We start from the raw sequence: 24,235 nt of genomic DNA, 5'->3' as shown, positions 1-24,235 counted from the left end.
GCAACACAGTATGGGCGTGAACATGGGGGACGATTCTTGGAGGAGACTCAGCAACAAGTTTGCAGTTCATGTCTTTCAGAGGCGAGCCTTGTAGGGCCAACATTTCAACGCTTCGCAGAGATGAAACTCATTTTCTTCCGGTAAAATCTATATGCCTTGGTGGAGAAATGAGATTCTTACGGAATACTGCTGTGTGTCTCTGGGTGCAGTATACCGTACCCTTCAGTGACCTTGAACTCCGTACACTGGCAAAATAAAGTGCCTGAACCAAGCGGTTGGTACCGACCTGTTGGGGCATCCTTTCCCATAATGACACCTCTAGAAAAACGTTAACGTTCAGCGAACGCGGACAGCGACTGATGCAGCCACTTGACTATAGACGATGGCACAGAGCAGTGATTTTTTACCGCCCCCATCACACCTTCATTCCGCAGAGATGAAATGGTCAACCAAGCATTGCACTATCGAATCAAGCAGTCTCCTCAGCTGTTTTTAACTCAGGAAGGAGCTGATAGAGTGTCAGAGGCACCAAGGGAGATACATCTAAGATTATGTACTGTACCAAATAAAAAGAAAGGTTCCCGTCCTATTGACTTTCGACCGACAGCATTCAAATCACTGATTACGGTGGCCGTTCTGAATGGTTCTGTAGGAGACACATGCAGCTCGATTCACATTGCGGAGAGAGGAAAAAACCTGCAAAACAAGAGATACGAGAAAGATGATCTCATTCCTATCTCCTTGACATCCCAGTCGCGTTCGGAAGGAGCGCTTGTAACGCGGCGCCTGAAATCTTGCTCTCAGTCCAAACATGTGACACTGCATAGAGGGCTCTCGAGTGGAAGCACTAGCTGAAACATAGGAGGCTAGAGAGGATCAGAATGCAGGGGACCGAGTTAGTCCCATTCTCGTTCCAAATACCCGTTGTTGGCACCTCTGAGCACGTCCATATTTTACAGTGTCCGTAGGCGTCTGGCTACCTTTAGTGCGGACTTCCAGCAGCATAATTTAAATCCATGCTCCAGTCCCGAACTTAAGTCGTGAAAAAACGCGAAAGTAGTGTGGCACCTAAGGATTTGGTCCATTCGGAATCCATAGTGCCGTGGCGACCGCTGTTAGTGATGCCATCGTTCACATTAACGGACTCGAAACATGCGTTGAAATGGAAGCCGTTCGTCGCACAATTTGGTCCCGCTGACTTGCACTTTACCAATAACCGGCAGTGCCGGCGGCTGCCTCTGAAATGACAGATTGCTAAGTGAATGTTAGCTGGTGGCAGAATCTCCAAGAAGCCAGTGCCGCAATTGTCTTTCCAGGCTTCGTCAGAACCCGTGATTCGTCACGACTAGAGACTATAGTGACACACGCCAACGCCCGTCCGGGGCATGAGCCACATATGACTCCACTAAAATGGATAAACGCTTTTCAGGGATGCGCCTACCAAAATACAGTAGCGCGAAACCCGCGGAGCACGCTTCTTTACGTTCCGCTGCTACTAGTTGCATTTCAATGACAGTCCTCTCCCGTCGCAACAAACGACGCTTTTCTGGCTCACTGAACCATACAACTGTAAACGGAGATACCATATCTTTTCCAAGGCATGAGCCGTCATACAGAACCGTGAGCAAGGCACCATGCTCGCTTATCTGGTGAAAGCCAGTTTCCCTCAAAAGTAAAAAAACCCGTTAGCTGATGCGCTTGATTAGAAACCAAACCACGACGCAATACCACCGTCTTCTTCTTGCCGTACATCTTCTTTTCGTCGACCAGAGTCGTTGTCAACTTCCGTGTTCTGCACGGTTTCAGGTTCGTCGTCGTCGTAGCCCAGAGTGTCAACAGCTGTTCCTAAGTACCAGTCCATGGCATACGGTATTATGAGGTCTCTCAATGTCACTCCTGCGTCGTACTCCAGCTTTAGTTTGTCGAGAATCGCGCTTTGCTCCTGTAAAATAAGAACCATGCCAGATGGCAGGAGCGCAAGTTCAACCAGCCAGCGTTGTCTAGCGCGGTCAACAGCATAAGTACCACAGCCTTCACGTACCAGCTAAAGAAATCCTTATTCAGTGACCGCAGGATATACAGATGGACTGCAAACTAACCGTTTAGCTATCGTGACACGGATGTACACCTTATATGGTCCCAGTCTCTGCAAATGCGCGTACTCCGAGCGACTCGTACAAATAAACGTGACACGCGATTGGCCCCTTTTTTTACACCTACAATTGCAAATACACCGAAATAACCTTTAAATAGTTGGCACCCTGACACCCAACCCCCGAAGAAAATGTCGTGTTGGACAAAGCGCGCAGACCAGCACAACGCATTTACAGCCAACTGGAGGACGTTACGTAAGTACGTGAATCAGGAAAAAACCGTCTAATTTGTTTCTCCTGTGCCGGAACAGTCATCGATACTTTTTGCGTTTGTTGTAACCCATTCTGAATAGTGCCACATCTGTTTGCAGCCAGTTGCGGGCCCATGCAAGCGTAACTAATCTCTGCGAATTGCTAATTTCACTCCTTCCCTATGGACCTTCTTTCTGGCTTCTGTTCGCAGAAAGATGAGCAAATCGTTCAGTAGAAATACAAACCTCACTATAACGTCGTCGTTCTGCCGCACTCCGTTCAGGTACGTGTTCCCAGAAAAAATCATCTCATGCGGCGACCTCTTCTACCCACGTCATCCTTAGACAAGTATCGTACGCAAAAAAGAGACTCTTGCGGGTACCGCCCCTGTGTTCCTTACCGCCTCGCTCATTGCATCCAATTCGTCATCTTCTGGAACCACACTGTCATTAAAGAACAAGAAAAAACTCTTTTCTTGCTTTTCCTCGTGAATAGTCCTCACACCTTTGGTCCGCACATTGCGTTGCTTGCGGACGACCACGCTTTTTGTCACATCCTGTCACAAAGCAGCACATGACCAGTTGCACAGAGAGGCCTGTGCAGATCGCCAAGCCGCAAGCGTATAGCATTCGCTCCCTTGACGTGTCCTCGGGTACCCCGCACGGACTTCTTACTTCTTGCTAACTAATCAGAAAGCCTTCTGCACGATGCTAGCGCCACCGCATGGGAGACGTTTGTTTATACTTTAATGTCATGGTAGCTTCCGAAATGTGTCCAACGAGATATTCATACACATGTCTTGGCCAGTCGCGAGGCAGGTTGAGTAGCTTCTCGACACATAACATTGCTACTGCGGCTGCAGCCACATGCCACCAGTACAGCATGTATCCCGCGCTCTTGTGTCTCTTTTCTTACCATGTTTTCATTCCACATGATGGGAGTCCCGACGGTTTTGGAAACAATGTAGCCATCCTCGTCTTGCTTCATTTTGAAGGTCTTTGTAAGAGTACACGGCGTGAAGAATGGATTCTCCCCGAACTCGAAAACTAAGGAAAAGCCGTCCTCCTTGTCTTTGTTTAGCACTCGCCTGATGTTTCGCAGGTACAGAAGGAGTGGTTTGTCGCTGCCGCCTAACATGGACGACAGAAGGCGGTTGTTTTCGAATGCTCGCAGCCAAAATCCTGGAAGGGCCCGAGTGCCCACAGGCAGACTGTCATTCCGAGAAGAATCACCGGCACTTCCCGGTGTCTCTTCTTCTGGGCACGCACTCAGAATAGCAGCACGCTCTTCAAAAATCGGTTCCATCAGCCTGTCAAACTTCTCTCGCAGCACAGCCACCTCTTCTTGAAAACGGCTCTCCATGAGCCTTACTTGCTCTTGATTCCCTTCTAGGCGCGCCACGACCTTGTGCGAGGATGCTAGTCCTTCATACCTCGAGTCTTTGCCTTCCGCAGCAGCACTCGCGGCTTCTTCTTCCACAGCCTTCAGATAGTCTCGAGTCTGTGAGGCGTCTAAACCCACTGCGGCCATGGCTTTCAAGAGGGCTTCTGATACTGGTGCCTTTTCGCCGGCACCCTCCGGAGAAGATGCAGGACTCACTCGAATCTGGAATGTGGGTGCCTCGTCGGCTGGAGAAGCTCCATTTGATTTCGCGAGTTCGTCTTCCAGTTCTGCCTTGGCTGCTGTAGCTGCAGCGCTCTCCGCAGCTTCGATCGCCTTCACATCGCCAACCGCCTTCTGTTCCGCCTCATTTTTTGCTGCCTTCAGGGCGTCCCTTGCTTCTTTCACACGCTCCGACACCTCTTCTTTGCTCTTGTCCTCCGGCGCAGCGCGCAATTCACTTTGCAATTCCTGTGCTCGCGAAATGGATTTCGCCAGTGCCTGCTCGGCCTCACGCGCTTCCTCTGAAGCGACTTCAGCTGCTTGTATCTGTCTCGCGGCTTCTCCTTCTGCCCGCTCTGCCTCTGATGCAGCTGTCTCAACATCCTTCGCTGGCCCATCTGTTTCACGCGTTAAACTCGTCTCCGTCCTCTCACCGAGGGTCTTCTCCCTTACCTCCTTTCGTGTCATATCCACATCCCCCTTCTTGTGCTCCTCCTCCTTTGCCTTCATATCCACATCCCCCTTCTTGTTCCCTTCATCGTTTGCCTTCATATCCACATCCTTCTTTTGCTCCTCCTCCTCCTTTTCCTTTGTAGCATCATCCTCCTTCTTGTGCTCCTCCTCCTTTGCCTTCATATCCACATCCCCCTTCTTGTTCCCTTCATCGTGTGCCTTCATTTCCACATCCTTCTTTTGCTCCTCCTCCTTTTCCTTTATAGCATCATCCCCCTTCTTGTCGTTTGCCTTCGTATCCACATCCCCCTGCTTGTCGTTTGCCTTCGTATCCACATCCTTCTTTTGCTCCTCCTCCTCCTTTTCCTTTGTAGCATCATCCTCCTTCTTGTGCTCCTCCTCCTTTGCCTTCATATCCACATCCTTCTTTTGCTCCTCCTCCTCCTTTTCCTTTGTAGCATCATCCTCCTTCTTGTGCTCCTCCTCCTTTGCCTTCATATCCACATCCCCCTTCTTGTTCCCTTCATCGTGTGCCTTCATATCCACATCCTTCTTTTGCTCCTCCTCCTTTTCCTTTATAGCATCATCCCCCTTCTTGTCGTTTGCCTTCGTATCCACATCCCCCTGCTTGTCGTTTGCCTTCGTATCCACATCCTTCTTTTGCTCCTCCTCCTCCTTTTCCTTTGTAGCATCATCCTCCTTCTTGTGCTCCTCCTCCTTTTCCTTCATAGCACCCTCCTCCTTGTTCCCTTCATCGTTTGCTCCTTCTGTCTTGGCTAGCGTAACGCCAATGCGTCTTGGCTTCGCCACGGCTTCTGCATCTCCGAATGCATCCGTCTCTACCCAACTGGCTGCACGCTCTTCCCCTCCCTTGTCCTTTGTCGTGTCTGACGGGCTCCTCTGCGGACTCTCGCCGGGAGATCCAAACACATCAACGTCAACCGCGTTCGCGTGAAGGAGCTTGCCACCGTCAGCTACGACTTCCCCCGATCCCTTCCTTCGCGGTTGTTTGCTTCGCTCGCTTTTTTTCTCTCGTGGTGCCATATTGTTTGACTACGCGATGCCACACATTCGCCTAAACATAAACGGCGTCTCTGTACATGGTGAAAATGCCCGGCCAAGTCAACTCGTACGCGTTTCGGTCCACGTGCGTGCCCGCCACTGCGATTTCCCTGCTTCGTGGAAATCCCTCACGTCCCGGGTAACGGGAAAAGCATTGATCAGCAGCCTTCAGTAACGCACCAAACGAGAAGAAAAAGGTTGAAAATGAAGAACGACGGACGGCTAGCGCCTTGCTAGCTGGAATCGGCCACATGCAGCGTGAAAGGCCGGAAGCGCCCTCCGCTGGCGCGCAAACCGGCGTTTCGTCGGCTACAGAAACACGTACAAGACAAAGATATCACAGTTACACCCGACAAAAGTTGCCTCCGCTAAAAAGCCAGCGTGGGTGTGTGTCTCTTTCGTGTTTTGTGACATGACGAGGAGGCAAGGCTTTGGGGCTCTCTGGTGGTTCCATGCAGCCAGCGCGCCTCCCGTGTGCGCACGTCACCATCGATAAGAGCCAAACGGCCCTCGGAACAGATGCGCTGTGTGATAAACGGAGCAGAGAGCTAAAAAGTTTCATGCCGTTAATGCTTCACGCAACCGCGTCGTTATCGTTTTATCTGAATTATAAGTATCACGCCTTCCGAAACGACGGACCAGCTGTGAAGCGCCTTCCCTGGCTCATAAGGAATCCAGGCGGTTGGCGGGAGCTTGCTCTGTGAAAAATGCATACCAAGAAGCCGACAAAAGGGCCGGTGCCCAGGTATTAAAAGGAATTGCCAATTTCCTTTGTGTGTTGCCATTTTGTGAGCACTTGGTAGAGTCAGAACAGACGTGTATACTTCCTCAGCATTTTCCCCCTCAGAGGTGTTTGATTTTCTGTAGCAGGACCACGTCAGCAAGCATGCAGAAGCTGTCTGGGAGGTGTATCCCTTCGACTTTGACAGAGAAGCCTCTCACCACCAATTCACCTGGAAAACTCGACTCTGTCGAGTGCTACCGGACTGAATTTCCGTTTCCCTTTTGCTTGTATCTGCTTTCTAAAAAAGAGGGCCTTACTATGAGGCGCCGTTTTTCTGCCGGGCTGTTCCAAACCGTTGTCGTCACTTCCGCCGGTCGCTGGTTGACGGAAATACACAGTCTCTTTCCTTTTCAGATTCAACGGGAATAATTGTCCAACTCCTTCGATTCGGCACTGTTCCAGCACGGTTTAGGAAGAGTGAGCCCGCCATTGGTTTTGAGGAGCTGCCGTGTTCGTGGCTACGCACTGATGGCTAGGCGTTACAGAACGTTTCTGTATCTGTGGCTCTAGTCGTCGGCTTACTCGTTTTCCTTGCAACTAGAGAATTTCGTGGCCAAGCCAAGCGGTCACTCTACAAGCTACCACGTGAAGGCGCGAATAAAAGGGAGAGGCTAAACGCTGAACCCAAAACAGCGTCCAACCCCATGGCTCGCTAACACGGAGCGGTTATATATATATATATATATATATATATATATATATATATATATATAGTGCGTTTGGATGCACTGTGCTTGTATGACGTTCACCCGCAGGACAGCCCTGATAGACGACAGAGATTGGTCCGATTTGCAGGTCGGCGCATGGTAGACACCAGGCACAGCAGGTACAGTCCCGGCGTGAGCATGGCCCTTTCCCGAATACGCATTCTTTGCGGCGACCTGAGCCTCTTGAAACGGCATACGCACGTGCCCGAAAGAGGAAAGACATAATCACTGCATGAAACCGCCGTAGCTGTTTACTGCCTGACGTGAAACAGCTAAGCTTGCCCACCGCAACGGACTGTATAACACTCAACGAATAACTCTCACTCAGCCCTAGGGCTGGGGTTCCTCAACCAAGGAATCACTTCAGTGGCGCTCTTGTGTGCGGACTTTGCCCCACGTGACAGCCACGCTGTTGCCTAGGGGTTTTTAAGCTCACAAATGAATAGTCAGCTGTTAAAGGCCCTGTTGAGTTAACCAGTCTGTCGTTTTGTAGGCAACTAATGGTGGTTCGGTAGAGCGGCGCATGCAGTCACTACCACCCACTCTTCAGTCCCGTATTTTAGAGCGAGCGCTATCCGGATGTTCCGTCATAAGAGCATGCACCCAATTGCCCGAGTCCACTATTGGAGGCAGGGCGGGCACGACGAGCACAACATATTTGGAAGCCGCGATAAATCTCTGCGGGCGCGCTGGTACTGCACGCGCTGTCATCACGGGAGCGCCGCACAGTAGTGATAAACCGAACAGGCCAGCACATACCTCTGACAAAAATGCTGTCCCGCGCAGAACGACGAGAAAGAGTGCACACCATACGGAAAGGTGACGTACCCCACCTGCATATCTTTTCACCGTACATTCTACAGGCGACGGTGAAAGAAGACAGGTGCGCCTTCTTTCCAAGAGTCGGTTGGCCGGTGTTCTTGGTGCCCCAACGGTGGGAGGTGAGCTGTCCGTGTTGTTGTCAACGACATAAGGCACACAGTTCTGTTCTTTCAAAGCTGACGCATTGTTTTAGCGGAGATAGGCCGCTGAGTCTGCGAGCTCTTCTGTATAGTACATTTTGCGATCAAAACTGGATACGCCTTCCTGCCATCCAATCACGCGCTCGACGGTACACTCCTGCGATCTCGTTGTGGCGCCAGGTGTCACGACGGCTGAAAAGTTTTGCTTCCATTAAGGAAAAGAGGCTTGCACACAAGCAGCCGTTACGAGGCGCCGGAGGCCTGTACCTTCTGATCGCAGGGAAACTGAGTTCAGCCGAACTATTCCACAACTGATATGCCTGCGGCAGTTGGAGCTGTCATTCTCTAGTTCGGTTCCTGCCCTTGGAGACCACGTTTATACATGATTAGACGAAAATCACTTACCTATCTACCTATTTCTTTTATACTGGGAGGCCGCTGATTAGTCAAGCACAAGACGACGGTACCCTGAGGCATATTCAAGTTGTCAACTAGTCCACTCGAATCGGCTCCAAATTCAAAACGCCGCTCGTCGTGGCGAGACTCGCCGTTTCCGCCCAGCTGAGAGAGCGCAAGACGGTGTCGCCACCACCAGTCGCCGCGAAGACACTCCACGCGGCGTGGCACGTGCACAGTCTCGACCAGTCAGACTTCTCAGACCGCACACCCGAATGCACGCGTCTCCGCAGAAACGCTGGTCGCTGCAGTCTTCCGGTTTTACGCGGCCTCCCACTGACAAGGTGTCGCGCGCATCTTTCCGAGGCCGCAGCGGTTATAGATCGACGTGACCATCCGCGGAGTGATTTCAGTCAGCACTGCAGAGAGCGGTCGACAGAACAGTGACACATCGCATTTTCTGCACTGCAAGGGCTACCTTTTGTCGCTGTGCGATGCACTGCCGCATGTTCCACGCTTCTTTCGTCTTTGCCCTCGCCGCTGAAGACCTCGTGCGCGCTCGCACCGCCCCAGCACGCAGAGGCATCGTCTCACTCGTTCGATGCGTGTGCACTCTCCCGCAGACACACTTGTGCGCCGGCGGCCCCTGGCGGACGTCTCTGTCTGACGCAGAGGTTCACATTTTGTTCTCAGAGCAAGAAAGAGACAACCGTTGATCCATCTGCCGAGCTGCGGAAACTCGCGGCGCTCGGCCTTTTGAAGAAGAGACTCACTGTGCGGGCCTCGGTGCATGTCAAAGAGACTTCTGGGAAGTGGTGCCTCTTCCCACGGCATCAACAGGCGCAGCGCGTTCCACGCTCTCTTGTTCTCCAGATCGTTCGTGGACAGCGTCGAGCAGGCGTTCGAGCAGAGATCGCTGACCTTCAAGTCTGCCTGGTTCTGCGACTTGCTTGACATGGATAAACTCGTGGAGACTGCGGGGGGGGCTGGCAGCTCTTTCGCCACGTCCACCCTCAGCTCTGGCTGTTGCCGCGAAAAGAAAAAGTTGTGACTCAGGGGATCCACTGCCAAGAAAGACGTCGGCAGCTGCCACTTCGATTGCGGCTGGATATACACGTCCTTGTTCGGGAACCGATCCAAGACAGGCCGTAGCCACGGATGCTGCAACGCGGCGGCCGCTGTCAACCGCTTTGCAGCGTCGACTTCCATGAGCCTGCAAAGCGTACGCAAAGAGCATCCGGTCACTCGGTCCACTGTGGCGGGGGTCTTCACTCCTCCCAACCGTGGCGGAAAGGGGAAACGAGCGCTCTGTGTTTCTCCGCGTTTCCCCGGTTGTCACCTCGGCCGCGCAAAGAAAGGGAGACTGCGCTGAAGTTGACGCGCCCCGCAAGCGTGCACGTTTCTGCTGTCGTCGCTTGAGTGACACCAGATGAACGCACCTCGAGACGCCTAGCGGGCCGTCTCTATTCCTCCACCTCTGTGACTTGAACCCGGATTTACTCTTTATCCTTCTGAACTTGGAAATATACGACTGACCTCGTGAGAAAATCGAGTCCTTGATCACTGAGGAGCTGCCGGCCAAACCGGTCGGTTAGCAAATTCTTCAACTTTGGTTCTGCAGCATCCTTCAAAATGAGAGGAAGAACCGCCTGCATGCAGCAAGACACCCCGAACCAAAAACTGCGGACAGAAAAAGGAAACGGAAAAGCCCAGGGGTTTCCTTTACCCTCCCTTCTTCCCTGTCAGCTGCGAGGTGACCCCAACAGAGAGCAACGGCAGCCTTGCTGCGCAATCCCGCTCCTGCCACATGGCGGAAGCGACACTCAGCCCAACTGAAGGTTTTTTGTGAAGGTCGCCCGAGGCGACTTTTTGCCTAATTCCCTCTTCTGGTGGGGCCTCCGCTCGAAACTTCCTCCAAGACGTACCTCAAGAGCAGTAGGATTTGGAGCAATTTCGCGCAGCTCCTGGGCAGTTGAACTGCCTACGCAGTGAGCAATTCTCGCGAGCATTTCGACCTCATTTCGGGCCTTAAACGGCGGGTGGCCAACCATGATTTCGACTGTGTGGAGACGAACGAAACGGAAACGCAAAAGGTTAGGGCGGGCCGTGGACCGCCCGTTGATGGCAGAAGCAAGGATAGGACCGCTGGGCGGGAGATTCTCGCGCGAGACCACAGCGCCTTCCCAGCTGCGTGACATTGCCGACCACGGGTTTTGTGTCACCACGCACAGGGGGCAAGGTAACCAGCTGACAGGCACCGCCTCGTTCTTTGTCCATTCCAACAGTATTTTGATCTGTGGTTCTTCCAAAGCAGCGACCTCCCTCGCTACAAGCTTTGAACAGACTTTCTGCACATCACGGAAGACCCAGCTGTGCCGTCCCGCTTCTCCATTTGCACGACCCTCCGCAGGAGAGCACAGAAAAGGAGAGCACAGATCCTCCCGGTCGAGAAAAGGCCTCGAGCACGCATTTCTTCACGGCCTCCAGCTGAATCCCCTTTCGTTCCTTTTAGTTCACGATCCGGCAGACCGCGGCAAAGCTGTGACATGCAGGAGGGCAACCTGAAAACCACCGACTTACTGATGACAATCGCCATGGACCAGACGTCAACGGCTCCATCGTAATTTGTGCGGCCCAGCAGGAGCTCCGGAGCCCGATAGAGTAGCGTCACCACTTCCTCCGTTCGGCTGGGATCTGCGGTGTGCGCGCAGCACGCCAAGCCGAAGTCTCCGAGTTTCGCAACCCTGACAGCATACGCGGAAAAGCAAAGAGGCGGAAAAGGCACGGCCTGCAGCCTCAGCGAATCAACCTGGCCCCCGTGCGGGACAGAGGCGGGTCCTCTCCCGTTGTACGGATCGCCTATTTCCTGCACACCCTAAAACGCCCCGAGATTCCGTATTTAGCACCCTGCACACAGAAAGAGAGGGTACGTCCTCATTTTACAGAGAACGGTGACTTCTCTAGGGAAGATTCGTGGTTTGGATATATCGGGAAACAGAGCAAACGAGACAGCCTCAACGAGTCAACCTGGCGGAAGCATCCCGGCGTGAAACTGCACTCGCGTGTACATTCGGAATGGGCCCTCGCGTGTGAGGGGCCATGTCGCAGGCGCTTTTGTCGGCCTTGACAGGAGGCCTGCATCCGCCCTTGTGGCAGAGGCGCGGAGCGCAAAGGGCAACCCAGTCGAGGGTGGAAACAGGCAGCGTTGTAGACGGGGCAGAAAAGACTCAAGACTTCGGTGGTGCCCTACCAGTGCTCCGTCCCGTCTGCGTCGACATCGCGCATCATCAACACATTCTGTGGCTTAACATCCCGATGGAGGACGCCGCGAGAGTGGCAGTAGGCGAGGGCTTGGAACAGCTGCATCGACACCGGGCAGTCAGATCGTATTCACGTAACACCGCGTCGTCAGCTGCGCGTGCTCTGCATCAGCAAAGCGTCTGCCGGGACGAGAAGACGACTGCGTGAAGTGACCATCGGAGGGCGACCTGCGACGGAGTGCAAACGCTGCCTGACGGGCACACAGGAGAGGCTTTTGCGCGCGCCACAGAAAAACACTGCAACCGCGTCACCCCCTTGTGTTTCAAGATGCGTGTCTCCACTCTTTCCCACGACTTCGGTCCCCCAAACTCTCGTAAATGCATAGATATGCGCACGCCTCGGTATCATTTGGATGCCGATACATGCATACACCCATACACACGCAGTTAGGTCGATCACTTTCATATCTGAACACGTTTCGCCGAACACAGTCCGCGGCAACGCGCACAGAGTGCCGCACGAGAGCGTTTTTACGCGTTCGAGTGCTGAGGACTCAACTGCCGCGAGCTCGGCACGGGTTGCACACAGAGTGTAGACGCCGAATCGAGTGTAACGTCTCTCACCTGGTACGCGATTAGCTGAGCCTCGGATTCGGTCAGTCCTGGAAGTGGAGGCGCTTGCCCTCGAGGAGCGTTGCCCCTCACGAGCGGCTGTCTCCCCGCACCACTTTCAGCATCTGTCCGGGTTTCTTGTGAAGCGCCACGCCAGAATTCCAGGAACGCTTTGTACCGCATGTCGGCAAACTTCGCCAGGTCACAGTCGCAGAGCTCGAAGATCATGTAAACAGTTGGACGGTAGAACTGCTCGGGTCTCAGCTTTTTCTTCAGAGCAGCCTCGTGTGCGGCCACAGCATTCTCCTGGATCCTCCGAATCTCCGTATCGGAATCGGCGTGGCGATCTGCCTTCGCAAGCGCCTCTTTGAACGAAGACAGTTCTGTCGACGCAAAGGAAAAGCCGTCGGCCACGCCTTTGCTCCCATCAGTGCCTTCCGAATTGCTCTCGCCTCGCGGCGCCTCGGGGCTTCGATGACTGGATGCGTGTCGCCGGCTTCCTCGCAGGACCGCCGCAGTCACACGCCTGACTGCCGCGCGGAAGAGGCTGCTGCGGTCCCAGGGTTCCAGTTCAAAGTAGAAGGCCTCGAGCTTGAGGATGTTCACATGGCTGAGGCCACGAAGCACTGTGAGTTCCCGTAGCACTTGCTGCTCCATGCCAAACAGGGACTTCAGTTTTGATGTTGGCAGACGCACACGCTTGATCGCAAAGAGGGGGTTTCCCTCGCCTCGAGGTCGTTCGCCGGCTGAAACTATGCCATGGACGGTCCCGTCTGGGTTTCGACTCCCAGTGAAGTCGCCTGGCGCCTCTTCCCCCCGGCTTCCTGCTGCATCCACCCGCCAATTCCTTTTTTGACCATCTCCGATGAACGAACACACGTACACGTCGCCGTACACCCCGCTGCCCAGTTTTCGAACCACCCGATACCGTTCTTCCAGAGCTTTAGGGAGTTTTCCCAGCCGGGACACTCCTTGCAGTGAACGCGATCGCCTTACGAGAGGCGGAAGAGTTGAGGCAGACGCCGACGGCTCTGGGACGGTACCTGAGGGGCCAGAAGGTACGAGGTCGTGCACGCCTTGAGCGTCAGCCGCTCCGAGGCCTTTGACAAGCTGGGAGAAAGCCTGGGGATCAGCGGCGAAGGCGCGATCGTCTGAGACCCGGGAAGCTGCGGCTGAGGAACCTGCATCAGCGTCGTTTCCATAGTCGCAGCCATCCCAGAAATGGCTCAGACGCGTGTCTCGCCGCCTCAGCTCTGCGAAAAGAAGAACGTACAAGGGAGAGCAGGTCGGTTGATCACCACAAATTGTCAGGACACCACCAGCGAACTTTGCATGCAACGTGGTTGACAGCGCGCCGCCTCGCCAAGCAAACGGAGTTTCTTCTTTCCTTTAGTCGGGTACGGCATCTGGGAAAGTGAGCAGCGGCCAAGGCGAAATCAGCTTATCCAGGAACTCCGTGGAGCCGCGTCGGCCAACGCTCTTGTCAGTCATCTCTAGTGTCTGCGACGAATGCAGCCTCTCTGTCTCCTGACGGTCGAGGCAGAGGAATGCTTTGCGTCGGACCTCCCAAGTCTGTAGCAACTCGCCCCCTGTATCTGGCCAGGCGCGATTTGTGGAATTACGTTCCTCTCCCCGTGGCATGTGGCTTCACGCTCTCGCAGATTTCGTCTACCGTCACTGCGAACCTCTCAAGCGCATGCATCAAGATCTCTTAATGCTACCCCAAGGCCACGCCCTACCTGCCTGTCTCCGCTGGCTAGAGACAAAGCTTTCGTCTTCAAGGCGCGGCGAGGATGTGCGATACACAGGGACGCCAGCCGCGGCTGGTGCCGCACGAACTGCTTCTGTCGTCCCTGAGGAAGTCGTAGACTCTCTCTGATTCCTCGCTCCAGAGACGTGGACTGGATAGATGGCCTCCCGGACCACGGAGCACGGCGTTGCATACGGCTTGATAGTTTCCCGGAAGACGTGGTCAGTCGCCCACCGCGAGGTGTGCAGGTCGTCCGATTGCGGAGAGAAATTTCCGGGCGCCACGCCGCCGTGAAAACGCGACACTGAACAGCTTTGGGAAGAAAGGCAGCCATCCTCGGTGGATGCGCGGGTAGAGGCACGACGCGGGAGAGGGGGAAACGGTGTTGCAGCTGCTCGGTGATTTAAACCCGCTCCGCCAGGTGGAGCGAAAGCTCCAGTGGAGTTCCCTCCTTCACCAAAGCCGTCACTTTGACCCCCACCTTCCCCCTGCATTCTCCCGGACGAAGAGGGGAGAAGACGGGGCACTGCAGATGAACGCGCCTCTCTCCCTCGACGAGGAGACTCGGCGTGTGCCCCCAAACAGCGCAGAGTAAGGACGGGCGGCCCAGGCGGCAAAGAAACCGAACGTATGTCGCAGGCGCACACCCTGCGACAGAATCTCGGCAGCGGTCGGTGGAACTGGTGTCAACACAGGAGGGAGAGGCGGAACGGAAGATGGCATGGAGGTCGAGGTCTGACAAGACAGTGTCGATTGCAGGAAGTTGGGACGAACTGTTTGCTTCTGCAGTGCCTCAAGAGTCCACGTTTCGAGTTTTGACGTCGAGACTGAAAAGATTTGCGGGCTATCGTCACGCGTTTCGTGTGTGGAGCGAGGGATTCTACAGAAAAAGCGGTGAAACAGGCCGCAGACCTGTCACCTACTAGTGGCATGCGAAGACAACGGGACAATAGGGGGGGCCTCCAGGGCGGTAGCTGGTATGAAAGCCTTCTTTCTTCTTTACGCAAGATGAAACTAGACCATAGCAAAGCGCCAACGAGCCTTACAAGCTCCAATTTTTTACAGGAGTACAGAAAGTGAATTCGCGCAGGGGTATTGGCCGTGTTCAAAGTTGAAAAACGGGATCGTCTCGAGACCCTGATCGCGTGCCCGACGCTGTTGCCCGTTTTCCACATCTACTTTGCGGTAGCCACTTTGCATGTTTTTTTTCAGTCTCTGAGCGCGAACGCAGATCAGTGGAAACTGTCGGAGCTCAAGAACCTTCTGGGATAAGAACCCGGCAAGAGGAGATACATTTCTTTTGCCTTGCCGTGACATTATCCTCAACAAAAATAGCCACCATTTTGTGCCAGGAATGCGGCACTATCTAAACGGAACTCCGATGAAAGTTGTTGCTCCTCGTTGAACGCACTTTTCTTTCACAACTTCATAGAGTCGCGGACCCTGTTATATTCCGGGAGACCGGCCACAAAAGTGAGGTAGCCCTAAACTCGATACCAACGGAGAAATCTGTCTTTAGCAAATTCGTGTGCCAGCGTCAGTCTCCCGAACGACTATTTACCTGGACGCAACGAGAAAATGAAGCACTTTGTTTGGGTTGCGAAGTCGTTTCCGAAGAAATATCCGTAGAACAATGCCTGATAGCAGCCTCGCCAGAACGAAGTTCATACTACCTTGGTTGCACTGAAAAGCTTGTTACATCTTCTTGCATGACCGAGAGGCAGACAAACGAAACTTGCCTAGCAGACAAATCAGAATCAGAAGACGCGCCAGCCGCTCTGCTCTTCTGACCTCTTTCCACAAGGGCGACAAAGTGGATCCTTTTCCGCACAGGTATGAAGACGACGATAGGAGTGCCGTCGCCTTTGTTTCAACGTGGACCACGAGCACAGGGCAGGAAACTAAAACTATTACTGTTTACCTGTGCTGCCCTCGCCACTCGAAGAGCGAGGCAGTCGCTGGCGCTTCTTGAATACGATGAGGGGAGGGAAAGGACCCCGTCATCGCGGCGTCAGGCAAGAAGATGGTCAGGAAAAGCGAGCAAGCACACCCGTTGCTGGGTTGGAAAGGCCCGAGATGGCCGGCGACAAGGCAACGAGACAGCAGAATGCAAGAACAAGACTTATTTCCTCCTATACCTCCCTGGCCGGCAGCAGAGGTTTGGGTCTTCATGTCGACGCTAGAGCCGGAAAACTGCTGCCGGGTATCACGTGCATCTCTTCGAAGACGTCCTGGTGGCTGGCCACAACATCCCTAATAGTCGCAATCGTTCTGTACAGCTTCTTCCTTTTTCCTAACATGTTCAATGAATACCCCAGAGTTCCTGAGTTCCAATCTTTGGCCGGTCAGCTAGATATAATGAGGAAGACTTTATGTGAAGCGCGCCGAAAAGAACAGCACACGCAGCAGCGGAGCGCAGGTCTCGAAAGCAATGCAGAAATTTCAGCCACGGATGCGGAAACGATAAAGAATGACGGACAGGATGTTCTTCTGTGGCAATCAAGCCCCCTGTCGTCACCCGTAAGGAAAGAAGACAAAAAGAGTACGGAAGAGTTAGACACAGCGTATCACTCGCCCGATGAACATCTGGATCTGTCTACGGGTAACAGCAGACAGCAGCCAGGACTGCCTCAGTCGTAAATGGCAAACAAGAGACAGATTTTCCCGTTTCTCTTTTGGGATTACGCACTGTAACATGGTGCGCATTTCTGTTTACTGTATGTTTTTGGAAAACAGGATTTCGTTGCAGACGCACACGTTGCTTCACGCAGAGAGTCCAACAACCTGTCCAACACCGTTCCAATTAACCGGACAGTACCCGACTGGAGAGTGGCTGAGTGCAAGTATGTTGATGCGTTTCCCCCCTACCACCCGGAATTCCTCTTTCTCGCCATCTAATGTCGTCGTTGAGAGAGGGGATCTTCTGCGCAGGAACCTCTCGGTTCTTCTCTACAGACGCTGATGGGCAAGAGAAAGAGCGTCGTGTTGCTCTTTTCTCCAAGATCGTACAGCTAGGGGATGCTCTACGTAGTACCTATTTTTCCATCACCACCGTTTACACAGCCTTACTTCTACTTTTGAAGATCTTCGCGTGCATATATTACAGCTCCAGAGTCGATTTGAACAATGAACAATGATACACACGCCTTGCTGCTATACCTCCTCAGTTGTATGATGCGTAAACAGTGCAAGAGATGGTGGCATCCAGAGGAGCACTAAATAGCTGCTGAGGAATAACACAGCATACATGTCATTAGTTTATGGTATTGCGTTCAGACTAGCAAAATACGACCTTTCTCTTCTCCCGGCCACGTCTATCATCATAGCCTTCTACAACGAGCATCCCTCCGTGCTGTATAGAACGCTGCACAGTATTCTCAATCGGACGCCGCTCCAGCTCTTAGAAGAAATAATTTTGGTCGACGATGGCAGCACTTTCCCTTTTACCACGGATGACAAGGCACCGCATGCTCTGTCAAAGTACCTGGATACTCTCCCCAAAGTCCGCTTACTGCGCCACCAGACTCGGAAGGGTAAGATGACAGAGTGTCTTCGTCCACAGATGCGTTGTAGGAAAGGCAGGCAACGTGAGGTCTACGTAGTGGGACACGGGGAAGCTAAAAGTATGCCTGTTTCGAGGGATCCCCGCCATGAGCAGATGATTGGGTCGGTATGTATCGCCCAATACCCGCCCACGCCTGCGGATGTAATGAAGCAAAAGCAGTACTAACAGGTTTGCTTTGCCTACTGTGCGCAACAGGAGTGACCGCTGCCCGTTCGGCCGGTATAAGGGCTGCAAAAAGCCGTGTATTTGTAGTGCTGGACAGTCATGTGGAGGTTGGGCACCAATGGTTTGAGCCATTGGTGGCTCGCGTGGCTTCAAATCCGGAGACCATAGTGTTCCCTCTAGTGGACGCAATCGATTCGCGAACCTTGGAATTCAGAAATAGCGGAGTTGGCTGTTCAATGGGTAAGGTGATATGCATCTCGCATTCCGAGAAGAAGTTTCAAACCGTATATTTTGTGTCTCAGTTCCCAACGTACACCTGAAAATTGGGCAGACACATCGAAAGCTCTTTTAGCATAGGCGATCAACTACATCGAAAACCATCTGGGTTCCAAAACATCAATGTCTGTCTTATGCCTCATGAAGAGCTCACATGACTAAAAATGTGGTGACACGAACTTTTGCTGGCATTGATTGGAAAGGTTCCGAATAACATCACTCTTGCTTTGCATGCTGACTACAGCTTCTCTGAATGTGCAGTTGTACCGCTACATCCTTCGTTCACACTGTTTGCGCGCCTTGTCACCTTCAGGGCTGATATGGTCTGTGATGGAGCATGGCTTTGTGCCGACGTCACCTGAGCGTCTAGCATACTCCCCTGGAGCTTATCGCCCGTCCCCGACAATGATGGGCAGTGTGTTTGCTGCTGACAAAAGCTATTTCCTCCAGCATGGGGGCTACGACGAGGGGATGAGATTCGGTGGTGCCGAGAATATCGAGCTCTCCCTACGCCAGTGGCAGTGTGGAGGCCGCCTCGAGTGCTCGCCGTGTAGCCGAGTCTTCCATCTTTTTCGAAGCGCCGGAGACGCTTTACCGGTAATCTGGAAGAAAAAAAACATATCCCTCTGTCTGATCCGAAGACGTTGTGGAATTGCTCTTGGTCGGAATCACAGGAGTGACTCTATCAACAGCTGCTCTGGTCCCTGGATGAGTAATGTGTGAAGCAGAGGCGTTTCGGCCTTTTTTTTTAGCTGACGTAAGACAGAATTTCTTCTCCGCTGGGAAAACTTGCCATCCATGGGGGCCAGCTGCATGCGTCTGCTTTTAGGCGCTCACTGTGTGCGTGTTTCTACAGGTACCCCTGTATGCCCTCCTAGCCAACAAAATGAGGACGATGGCTGCATGGATGGATGAATACGCGGACCTCGCCTGGTAAGCGACAACGGTACCGGTCTTAAAAGGCAATTTCCCACCAAGGAGCGGAGAGTTCCCTTCTCCAAACAGTCTCTACACACGCCTAGTATTTGCAAACGCCGCGGCTTGTCATGGCCTCTTGCTGCAATCGGGCTACTGCGTGTGACTTCATCTTTCGCGGTTGGCCTTCAGCGACAGTCACACGAAGGCGACAGAAGACATGGCCTTGTACACCACTACCGTATTCTGCCCTGAACGTGAGATCATTGCGATACGAATCCGCACCGGACACTTCTGAGCGTTTGTGTACTGCTACTGTGCCCCTTAAACCGTTAAAGGAGGGTAACAGGAGAGCCTCACGTATCTTTCGGAGACATGGGTGACCGTCTGAAGCTGAGAGAGCGGCTAGGATGCAAATCGTTTCAGTGGTTCCTGGACAACGTTTGGCCCGAATCTGATGTCCGAAGCCTCAGTGAGGATGTGCCTTTCATGGGTACGATTTGAAGACAAGTTACATACTGGACAGGACGGCGATTCAGTAGATATGGACCGATAGAAGCGAAGCTGCATGGTGGAAAAGGGTATGACAAACATCTAGTGTATCTTTTCGTCTTATTTGCGTTGTTGGAGCTTCCTCGTGGGCCATGGCTCGTTCACTATACTATGTTACCAAAATACGATGACGACACAGCCCCAATAAGTAATGGTCTCTCCTCTGGATGCTCAAAGAGTCGCGGAGTCCCGGCACGACCTTGGGTTCACCGTTGTAGGGTTTTTGGTTCGGGCGTGGCTTCGTGATATTGGGCTCCACTCTTTTGTGAGAAACGCTTATCACCTAACCGTGGATCCTTCACATGACATGCTTCTTGAAGATCCCCACTGGACATGAGCAACGTCATCCGCACCGACACAGAATTTCTACCTTGCAGGTTTCTTTGTAATTCCTCTACCCGGGAAATGTGTTTTTACGCCCGCACGGAACGCATGAGACACGAGAAAGACTCGGTTTTTTTGTGTTGTGTCACCTTGTGATTCCTCTTCAGGCCCCCTTCTCCTGCGAGATAACACGTTTCTATGCCTCGACGGCGGCCACCCTCATCCGGGAGGACAAACAGCTGATATTACGAATGCCTGCGGCCGTGCAGGAACGCTATTCATGTATTTCGCTCGATCGATGCAAGTCAAAATGGCCCGAAACGACGAGGCTTGTTTGAAAGGCAACCTCGCCATTGCCTGGTGTGAAGAGAACGGTCCGATGATGAAGTGAGTGGACAGCAACAATATCGATAAGGCTGGCCGTATTCTGGACGTCACCAGCGATACACCGATCAACAGGTTGTCAACTACCGTTTCTGTCGTAAAGCTAGAGCCGGAATATGAGCCATCTAGAAGTCAGTTCCTGCCACGGGCTTTGAGCGGCGTACCCAAGAGGAGATATGTGTGTTTCCTGAAAAAACAGTGCAGGACTGTACAAACCCTAGTTGGGTTCCGATTTCGGTTCTTCGGTGTCTGTTTGCTCCACACTGAGCGACAGGGCGTCCACCACGTCGCTTGCTCTCTTTTCTTTCAGGTGGAAGTTTGAGAACAACAGACTGCGTAACTTAGGCAACTCACTATGCTTGACCTTTGCTAGGGAGACGAAATCTGCCTCAATGACTCCTTGCGACGATTCCTCCCGCTACCAGGTCGGCCGTGAACAGACCACAAGGTTACAAGTGCAAAAACTCAGCGCCGTTTTTTCCGTTACAGTGGTGCATAAGGGGCATTTTGATCTTCTCTCCCATTCGTTGGAATGCGGATCTACAGGAACCTTGGCCTCGGCATGAACTGAGCCAGAGGAAAAATGTCGAGTCTTCTTTTCCCCTCCATAACGTCCAAGTGTGATGGTATTAAATTCAGAGGCTGCTGATTGTTTGACTGGAGGTCTTGCTGTCTTAGGTATTAGTAGGATGCTTTGTTCTATTAGCTTCCTTTTAATTCGTTGTTGTCTTGCTCATTTTCAGACTGTGGGTTTCATACTGGTCAGATGCCAGCATAGATGGAGCCTTTGTTGCTTCCGCAGAAAGGCGTTTTTCATTGTTTTTCTGGCGGTGAGGGGTGCAAATTTGCCAGAAAACTTGTGAGTCCAAAGCACGCTCGCTAAGACTCTTTACCGCGCAAGCTGGCCGTTTCTTTTGTGATTCGGTCCATCATCCACGACGGCTTCCAACATGCTGGCTGAGTTTTCGCACTCTTTGCTTTCCGCGACGCTTTCAGGAATGGGCCTGGCCGCCGTATGTGCCCCGAGCGAGTTGGGCTTCGAGACTTGCAACGCCATGACCCACGGAAAAAGAACCAGGAAGCCCGGAATAGGCCAAACTCCTCCATCCGCGGGGGTCGGTAGATAACTCAGAACCTTACAATTCCCTACAGCAACTACGCTGTCTTGGCACGTGTGCGTCTGCCTTCATCGAGAATGAACCGCAGGAAAGCCTCTTCTCGATTGCAGTGTGACCCAGCAACCGACCCTCTTCTTGTGACTCCAGCGGGGCGCAGGACTAGCCGTACTTTCACAAGCGTTCTCGTTTTCTCCTGAAGCTCGAAAATACACGCAGCAGTTTTCTACTCTGCTGTGCCCCTGTGCCGCGGCCTATTTCAGACTCAAACCACGAGAAATCCGAGGTATTAATAGGCAGTCCTGTCACCATGAGAAATGCTCTCACGGCTCGAAACCCCAACAATCGTCCCGGCCCTCCCGGCAGGTCGAAGTTCCCGGCACAGAGCTCAACTGATGGAAGCCTTCATCCGCTGCGGAGAAACACTTCGACGTGCATCTCCTCTTACACTTAACACATAGAGAAGCCTCTATTTGGACGCAGGAGAATCAAGAAGTGACAGAGCTCGGAAAATTTTCTTGGTATGAGAGAGGCAGTGCACCAGCATGTTTCAGTCTGGAGACGGCGAAATTTAGAAACTTTTGCTGAACGAGGAGTAACACTCTCGCCCGCAGCCCATGACAAACCCTCTCAACGGAAGAACCAAAGATTATCACCGTTGCCGGCTCGAGGATTAGAAAGCCTTTACACACGGGGAACCGCGGGAAGGTATCTATGCATTAGAGCCGCCTTATATCCGACTATAAATTCGGAAGCAAAGATGGCAGGCAGGGACAGGGAAGGCAGAATCCGGGCGGTCTCCATTGCACTTTAAATTCAATATGGTAGGATGAAAATCGGGTCAGGGAAAAGAACGCCGATTAGGCAGGACTGGACGGCAGAACCTTCAGCTTGGGACTTGCTTCTGTATCGTCAGGAGGTGAAACGTCATACCCATTCTACACATCAGGGAAACACGCATAGAATTCCCCTCAGCTGCGGAAAATCTCTTGGGAAATGTGGGGACGCCGTTCTTCGTGTCTGTCCACATTTTGAGCGAGTACGGAAACCAACGACGCGCGTAAAAACAACAGCCCCACTACTTCTTTTCTCCAGCGCCGATGTCGACGTTACCTCAAACTCTTCGACGCGTGCCCGAAGAGGATCACTTATGCCGAGTCGCGTTGCCGACAATTTTTTTGAAGAGTGCACCGGCGCCAGGGGCGTGCCGACACAGATATATTGCGATACGGTCTATACACACTGGCAGCGTTTGGTGTTTCTTTATAGTTCTTTGTCCTTCCCCGCGGGGCTAGAATCGTCCAGTCTCTCGTTACGTAGCCATTCTGCCATGAGTGCAGGTCTATCTGTCATCAAACCGTCGCATCCTACACGGTAGAAGCCGTCGCTAAATTCTTCGGTCGTGTTTGTGACCCATCCGAAGGTCACGAGGCCGCGCCTTTTCAGAGCAGCCACAAAGTTTGGGTTCGTGAGAAGCTTAAAAGAGGCCAAAGCATACAAGTAATAGAGACCTCTGAGGATCCCTGCGCAGAACGACGGCAACCTCCGTTCCCACTCCCCTGTCGGCGTGCCGAGCCATGAGATGAAGTAATACTTGCAGATGGGGAATTCCCATACGCGCTCCGGGATTGGAACAAACGGCATTAGGCCTGTGTAGTAGGCGAATACCAAAAACTTTGCTCGATTCGGACCAATGCAGACGATTGCGTCCTTCTCGTATTCCGAAATCAGTTTCAGCGTCACTTGATCGAAGGATCCGAAAACGGTCTTGTGTACACGGTTGTATTTCCGCACCAGATCGAGGGTCTTGTACACACTCTCTGGGTCACCTTTAGCCTTGATATCCACATTTATGATTGTATCCGGGAACTGGGCGAAAACGTCCTCCAACCGAGGAAGAGGCTGAGGAGGGAACCACACGGGGAAACCCCCGAAATCCGACACAAACTCCATGTGGCAGTCCTTCAGACGGTCCGAGTCAAGCACAGGAGGAAGATCTGCGTAATTGGTGTTGCTGATCAGTACTTTTTTCCCTGTGACGCGCTCAATGTCATCGTCGTGTGCAACAACCAACTCTTTATCCTTCGTCATCCACACGTCCAGTTCAATCATTCTGCAGTTGCATTCATTTACGGCGTAGGAAAAAGCCAGGATGGTGTTCTCGGAGCGCTCTGCCTGTCCTCCTCGATGCGCAATGTTCCGTGGAGGATTGCTAAAAATGCGCTTCGTCTTCCAAACAAGACCCGGCCATCGGTTGAGGACCCAGCTTGCGGCTACGAAGCACGAACACACGCCTGCGCCCACCAAGACTCTCGGAGAGAGTGATGACGCCGCCAAAAGGAAGTCTTCCATGGTTCGTTGCACGATTTTCCCGGTCCAGTTACTCGTGGCACACGGGAGTGAACACAGAGTGACGCACACCCTGGAGAAAAACGCCCTTCCCACCTCGAGTTTCTGGGGTAGACTCGAGGAAACGGAGCCGTGCTCAAAAAGAGAGACTACAACTACTTCTTGTACGTTGCGTCCACACAGCAGAAAACAAAAGAAGCCTTCCTCTTTGCACGGGGGCTTCACACACCACAAAGACGTGTACCACGACGACGCCACATACACGCGTTTATATTGGTAGGCACGGTGCGAGTTCGATACGCCGGCGACAACTCCGGTTTCAGCTGTCAAGCTTGACTTCGCAAGAAGACACGCACAGCCGTGACCGCTCCTCACTGACGGAGAAAACGGATTACCAAAAATCAAGGCGAAGACTGGATTTCCTCTTCAGACACCCAGAAGATTAGACAAACCAGTGGACTGCTACGCATCCTCACGACGCGCGCGCGCGGATGAATCCTCAGAACCCAAAAGAAGCTCCACAGAAAACAACACCCCCGTCTGACAGACGCTGTTTTGTTCTCTGAAGAAGACAAGTCTCGGAGACGGGCGAGTTGTGAATCTGAAAATGCCAGGTGTTTTCTAGTTGCATGTCCGAGCGCCACAGAGATGCACAGC

General features: G+C 52.8%; 4 protein-coding genes across 4 annotated transcripts; 1 reads left to right on the top strand and 3 right to left on the bottom strand.

Annotated features, from left to right (window-relative positions):
• Positions 1-1,702: 1,702 nt before the first annotated feature.
• NCLIV_029040 (putative nucleosome assembly protein) lies at positions 1,703-5,444 on the bottom strand (the record flags this gene model as incomplete). Its single annotated transcript, XM_003883098.1, has 3 exons — positions 1,703-1,942; positions 2,746-2,901; positions 3,261-5,444. The coding sequence occupies 3 exons, from the start codon at positions 5,442-5,444 to the stop codon at positions 1,703-1,705; spliced, it is 2,580 nt and encodes an 859-aa protein (XP_003883147.1).
• A 3,188-nt stretch (positions 5,445-8,632) lies between these two features.
• Positions 8,633-14,427, bottom strand: NCLIV_029030 (putative CMGC kinase; the record flags this gene model as incomplete). Its single annotated transcript, XM_003883097.1, has 8 exons — positions 8,633-8,730; positions 9,085-9,524; positions 9,848-9,960; positions 10,237-10,370; positions 10,892-11,055; positions 11,562-11,671; positions 12,196-13,436; positions 14,415-14,427. 8 exons carry the CDS (start codon positions 14,425-14,427, stop codon positions 8,633-8,635), a joined length of 2,313 nt encoding a protein of 770 aa, XP_003883146.1.
• A 2,753-nt stretch (positions 14,428-17,180) lies between these two features.
• NCLIV_029020 (hypothetical protein) lies at positions 17,181-20,685 on the top strand (the record flags this gene model as incomplete). Its single annotated transcript, XM_003883096.1, has 7 exons — positions 17,181-17,466; positions 17,694-17,903; positions 18,253-18,536; positions 18,796-18,872; positions 19,047-19,111; positions 19,898-20,117; positions 20,661-20,685. 7 exons carry the CDS (start codon positions 17,181-17,183, stop codon positions 20,683-20,685), a joined length of 1,167 nt encoding a protein of 388 aa, XP_003883145.1.
• Positions 20,686-22,492: 1,807 nt separating this feature from the next.
• NCLIV_0290 (glycerophosphoryl diester phosphodiesterase protein) lies at positions 22,493-23,581 on the bottom strand (the record flags this gene model as incomplete). The annotated part of the gene is made up of 1 exon (XM_003883095.1): positions 22,493-23,581. The coding sequence occupies one exon, from the start codon at positions 23,579-23,581 to the stop codon at positions 22,493-22,495; it is 1,089 nt and encodes a 362-aa protein (XP_003883144.1).
• Positions 23,582-24,235: the final 654 nt, after the last annotated feature.

This window comes from Neospora caninum, chromosome VIIb (assembly GCF_000208865.1).
Source record: "Neospora caninum Liverpool complete genome, chromosome VIIb".
Lineage (NCBI taxonomy): Eukaryota > Apicomplexa > Conoidasida > Eucoccidiorida > Sarcocystidae > Neospora > Neospora caninum.
This window is presented reverse-complemented; position numbering and strand designations above follow the sequence as displayed.